The sequence below is a fragment of the Otolemur garnettii genome, unplaced genomic scaffold (assembly GCF_000181295.1).
Source record: "Otolemur garnettii isolate 467f Iridium unplaced genomic scaffold, OtoGar3 scaffold00003, whole genome shotgun sequence".
Taxonomy (NCBI): domain Eukaryota; kingdom Metazoa; phylum Chordata; class Mammalia; order Primates; family Galagidae; genus Otolemur; species Otolemur garnettii.
The window spans coordinates 41,067,644-41,073,726 of record NW_003852398.1 but is presented as its reverse complement, the minus strand read 5'-3'; the positions used below and the strand labels follow the sequence as shown (position 1 = coordinate 41,073,726).

The 6,083-nt window shown below is 37.6% G+C and overlaps 1 protein-coding gene across 1 annotated transcript in view; it reads left to right on the top strand.

The window, feature by feature from the left end:
- DDX46 (DEAD-box helicase 46) overlaps positions 1-6,083 on the top strand; it is a 93,916-nt gene that overhangs the window by 43,484 nt on the left and 44,349 nt on the right. Inside the window, exons 11-12 of the mRNA XM_023514712.1 lie at positions 2,166-2,244; positions 4,005-4,087. Coding sequence (XP_023370480.1) covers positions 2,166-2,244; positions 4,005-4,087 — 162 coding nt within the window. The remainder of the gene's footprint in view (positions 1-2,165; positions 2,245-4,004; positions 4,088-6,083) is intronic.

Below are 6,083 nucleotides of genomic sequence, written 5' to 3'. Positions count from 1 at the left end.
GGCGCCGAGCCAATGAGTGCATTTTCTAAGTGTATTTTAGTCATTTTTCTTTTCTCTTCTTCTCTTTTCCCTTTCCTTTCCTGAGTCTTACTCTGTTGCCCTGGGTAGAGTGTTGTGATGTCATAGCTCATAGCTCACAGCAACCTCAAACTCTTGGGCTCAGGCAATCCTCTGGCCTCAGCCTCCTGAGTAGCTGGAACGATAGGTGCCTGCCATGATGCCTGGTTAAGTTTTTTTTTTTTAATAGAGACAGTGTCTTGCTTTTGCTCAAGCTGGTCTTGAACTCCTAAGCTTAAGCAGTCCACCACCTCAGCTTCCTAAAGTGCTAGTGTTACAGGCATGAGCCACTGTACCCAGTTTTATCATTTTTCTTGACAATAGCCTGTAGTAAGAAATATACTTAACCAGGGCCAGGCATGGTGACTCATGCCTGTAATCTTAGCACTCTGGGAGGCTGAGGCGGATGGATTCCCTGAGCTCACAGAAACCAGCCTGAGCCAGAGTGAGACCCTGCCTCTAAAAATAGCTGGGTGTTGTGAGTACCTGTAGTCCCAGCTACTTGGGAGGCTGAGTCAAGAGAATTTCTTGAGCCCAAGACTTAGAGATTGCTGTGAGCTGTGATGCCAGAGCACTCTACCTAGGGCGACATGGTGAGACTTTGTCTAAAATATATATATATGTATGTATGTATGTGTGTGTATATATATATACACACACACACACACACTTAACCAGATAATCTGGTACATGCATGCATATTTTATTTAAGTAAAAGCTAAATAAAAGTTTTTTGATATTAAGGATCTTCTGGTATTTTCCATCCTATTTCATTTTTAAGATGTTGGTTGTGGCTGATTGCATTGGCTTATGCCTGTAATCCTACCAGTATGGGAGGCTGAGACACGAGGATTGCTTGAAGCCACGAATTTGAGACCAGACTGAGCCTGAGAGAGAGAGAGACTGTCTCAAAAAAAAAACAATTGTAACATATTAAATTGATTTCATCATTCACTAATGGTGGCAAACCTCAATTTGAAAAACATTGATATAAATAATCACTAGTTTTTTATTTGTTTATTTTTTTAAGGCTAGTCAAGTGAAGCAGTAGAGTGGAGAAGGAAGAAAGTTTTGAGACAGAGTCTCACTTTGTCACCCTTGGGACAGTGCTGTGGCGTCATAGCTCACAGCAATTTCTATTGCTTGGGCTCAAGCAGTTCTCTCTCCTCAGCCTCATGAGTAGCTGGGACTACAGGCGCCCACTACAACGCCCAGCTACTGTTTTAGAGATGGAGTCTCGCTCTAGCTGGTCTTAAACCTGTGAGCTCAGGTAGTCTATCTGCCTTGGCCTCCCAGAGTGCTGGGATTACAGGCTTGAGCCACCTGACCCAGACTTCTCATTGATTTTAAATTTAAGTACTGTATCTTCATGCTTCTGTTATCTACTCCTTTAGTAGTGCTTTGCATTTCTAAGAATTAAGCAGGAAGCTTTTGAATCTTTGATTCAGACCTTTCTTTTTTTTTTTTTTGAGACAGAACCTCAAGCTATTGCCCTGGGTAGAGTGCTATGGCTTCACTGCTCACAGCAACCTCCCAACTCCTGGGCTCAAGCGAGTCTCCTGCCTCCGCCTCCCAAGTAGCTGGGACCACAGGCGCCCGCCGCAACGCCTGGCTATTTTTTGGTTGCAGCCATTATTGTTGTTTGGCAGGTCCAGGCTGGATTTGAACCCGCCACCTTAGGTGTATGTGGCTGGCGCCTTAGCCACTTGAGCCACAGGCACTGAGCCGATTCACACCTTTCTTAGAGAGCTATGCCAGGACTCAATGCCATATATACTTGTACAGGGTGTCCATAAAGGTTGTATGCAGTTTAAAATAGTTTAACATAGTAAATTGCATTTGAAGTTTATGGACACCCTGTGTGTTTGTATATACTCACACACATATATGTATTTTTTCTCAGAGATGAGGTCTTACTCTTTCATCCATGATGCAGTGGCATGATTATAGCATACTATAAGCTCCAACTCTTGCCCTCAAGGAATGCTCTAGCCTTGGTCTTGTAAAGTCCTAGGGTGAGCCACCACTTCCAGCCTTCAGGTGCTATATTCTTAAATGTTTTAAGTGAGCATTAGTGATAGGTTAAAATTTTTTATCTTTTCTATTAGATTGCTGAGCTGAAAAGAGGCGCTGAAATTATTGTTTGCACACCTGGTCGAATGATTGACATGTTAGCAGCTAACAGTGGTAAGTCTGGGGTATTTTTTGTTATTTTTTTCTCTTATTTTTGCATTCTGTACCTTTTTCTTAAAAGAAGATAACAAGAAACCAGGAAAGGGTTTCTGCATTTTTTCTTAAAGCTGTAATATGTTAAAATTTGTATTGTAACAAGTTTGTTGTTATAAACATTTATGATAATTTTGCAGTTTAATTTAAAATTTCTTTCCAGAATGAACTCCATTTGATTTCTACCTTGCATTGTTCATTCGTTTCTGGCTTGGCTGTGTAATTAAAAGAGTGGGAATGCTATCCTTTCATTTATTAATAATGAAAAGTTTAGGCTTTCTCCCTTGGAGTTAGTTACAATACAGGATAAATTAAGATATTGCAGCTTCAAGAAATTTTATCTTTTATAAATACTGCATGTTTTTTAGTTCACATATTTTGCTTTGTTAAATTATTCCCTATCAAAACTGTTACTAAACTGTTGACATTGTTTAACTTCTGTGGAGAAAGGCCCTTCAAGATTTATAGAACTGGGCTTCCGAGACTTAAACCATCAAAGGTAGGTAATTTAATGCTGTTCCCAACCTTGCAAAATTAATTAAGGCTACAAATGTTAGTGCGGAATACTTAACTGTTAAACAGTGCTTACTTTGGCTTATTTTATAGTTTTTGAAGAAAATGCTTTCAAATTTTCTATTGCAGTATTCAGTATATACATAGTAGAGTATTAAAAACTGTGAGTAATGCATGTTGCTAATAGCATTCTGCTTGAATTTATGTATAAATTTAATTGTAATTGTATATGAAGTTGAATTGTATATGAAAGTGATATTAAAATTGTTTGACAAGTCATTGTGCTTATATAGCATATGAAAAGTATTGGATTGAATGCTGATTAAATAATCCCTTGTTTTTTCTTAATGCTGGATTAATTAAGTTTCTTTCTGAAATTCATCTTTATTAATTTTACCTTTTTCCCTTATCTGTCCTTTTGGTCTATTTTTATTAACTATTTTATATATGTTTTTGCTAGGTTATTGATTCAACAGTTGGTAGCAATGCTCGTGTTAATCCTTTAGAAAGGATTTCCTGTATACATACTTTTCACTGGTTAAGAAACCAGTTGCATTTATTTAAACCAGTATGAGCACTTAATAAAATTGGATTTTTATCTTTGTGTAGAAAATTGTATTTATATAATGCATTTGGTATTTGAAGTTTTTTGTAAAATGCTAGTTTCCTATATCATAGCTTCTCAGTAATGGTTTAACATACCTATTTAAGAAGCTGCTAAATACTATATGGAAGTAAGTTATAAAGTAGTTAAAAGAAGTTTGCTGCATCTGAAGTAGTTAGCACTGGAACTTGCTTTCCACACATACGCTGTAATCTCTAATATGTTTTTTTCTAGGTGATGCTGTCAGATAATGGCTGATGTGGCTCGATGCTTCATCTCAGTCTTAGTTTTATGATGTGTTTTGGAGAGGGCTGTTTTCTGAATTTTACAGGTTCTTCAGGCCCTATGATGGTATGCAAGAGACGAGTTTGACAAAATAAAGGGCCTCATATACCCATTGTCAGAAAGTATTTGCCATTAGATTAAGACATTGTAGATCAAAACTTCTTTTCACTGTTTAAAAAGATACCTAACCTACCCCTCTGGTTAAGTCAGGCATTTTAGTTCCCTTTACAGTTTATTTAAAAGTTCTTGGTAGCTATTAAACGAATTCTGACTGATTTTTAGTTTTCTTTTTGTCTTTATTTTTTTCTTCTAATCTTAGGCCGGGTCACAAATCTTCGAAGAGTAACATATGTAGTTTTAGATGAAGCAGACAGAATGTTTGACATGGGTTTTGAACCACAGGTAATTATTACATGTCTTAAGTATTTTGAAGTGTGAATAGAACCTTATAACTGCTATGAAAACAAAATGTTTGGTTCTGAAATTCACATACATTTCTGTTGCATGGTAATAGAGAAGACTGGGGACATGTGGGGTTGAAGTAGCTAAATAGATATTTATGTTTTAGATTCGTCATAAAATTTGTTCAGGAGGTATTTGTGTAGGATTTTTTTTTTTTTTTTTTGAGACAGAGTCTTGCTTTGTCACCCTCAGTAGAGTGCTGTGGCATCATAGCTCATAGCAAACTCAAATTCTTGGGCTCCAGTGATTCTCTTGCCTCAGCCTCCCAAATAGCTAGAGCTACCAGCACCTGCCACAACATCCAGCTATTTTTTTTTGTTTGTTTAGCAGGCCTGGGCTGGGTTCAAACCAACCAGCCTCAGAGCATGTGGCCAGTGCCCTAACCACTGAGCTACAGGCGCCTAGCTTTTCTTAACCATCTAAAAGTATCACTGGTAAAACTAGAATTGCAATATTAATAATAGAAGCTTGTTAAGCTTTCATAATTTATTTTCATTGTTATTTTATTCATTTTCGAATCAAGGCAGCTACATTCTACAAAATAGAATGAGAGCTCCACTTCTTTTTGTGTTTTTTTTTTGAGACATAGTCTCACTCTGTCACCCTGAGTACTGTGGAGTCATAGCGCAAAGCAACCTCAAACTCTTGGGCTCAAGCACTCCTCTTGCCATAGCCTCCTGAGTAGCTGGGACTGTAGGCATCTGCCACAATGCCCAACTATTTCTTTTTAAATTAAAAGAGATGGGGTCTTATTCTTGTTTAGGCTGATGGTGAACTCCTGAGCTCAAGCAGTGCATGCACCTGGGCCACCAAGAATGCTAGGATTACGGTTGTGAGCCACTACATCCAGCTTTTGTGTAATGTCTTAAAAGACTGATATTTTAAACACTCTAATGTGAAGTTGCAGTGATGTTGCTAGCAAACTCAAGTTTTCAAACTAAACATAGTTAATTATGTCTAATTTTTTTTAAACATATTGCAGTCCTCTTAATTTAATGAATACTATGTGGTATGCATTGTGTCTGCTGGGGAGATAGCAGTGAGCTGTTTCTCAAAGTTTACTTTTTGATTAGGAGAAACAGACAAATAGTATACATCAGATGATATGCTGTGAAGAAAAATAGCACAAGTTAATAGAAAGTGATGGAAGGAAATGGACATAAAGAAATGCTACTCTGTATGTAGAGTAGTTAAGAAAGGCCTTTTTTGGTAAGGTGATCTGAAGTATGATAGGCAAAGAGCAAGTGCTAAAGCCCTAAGTCAGGTGGGAGCTTGCTTGGTTAACATCCTTGGAGCAGAGTCAATGACGGGGAAAGCAGTAGGAGTAGAAGATGAGGATAGAAAGAGGTATGTATGGGTATGTGATGTTGGTGGTGTAACAAAGAAAGTGCAGGCTATTTTTTGTTGCAGTTTGGATGGGGCCGGGTTTGAACCTGCTATCCCTGGTATATGGGGTCAGCGCCCTACCCACTGAGCCACAGGCGCTGCCTGATGATATGGGTTTTAAGTAGAGGAATTCCTAATCTGATTTCTTCTTATCCTTTAGTTTTATTAGTTAATGCATGGACTTAGGTTTAAAAGCAACCCCTCTCCCACATCTCTTAGCTCTTGGTGTGACATTTGTCTCCACTTCTCAAAATAGAGTGCTTTTATTTCTACTTTTTCATTTTTCTATTTTAGACATTATTTATTGACTTTCTGTAGTAGAACATGATTTATCTTGTGTTTTCTTCCTTTCCCTGTCACCATCACGTATCTTTTCCATCCCTTATCTTCCCTAGAGTTGTGTCGCTGTCTTAATTGGATTTGTATCCTAGGTTAAGGCATCCAAAGTGGTTTTCATAGCTAAGCAGTATAATAAACTATGATTATTTTATTAATAACTTTCCTGTGAAACTTTTTGTTATACCTAGATTTCTTTTTTTCTTTCTTTCTT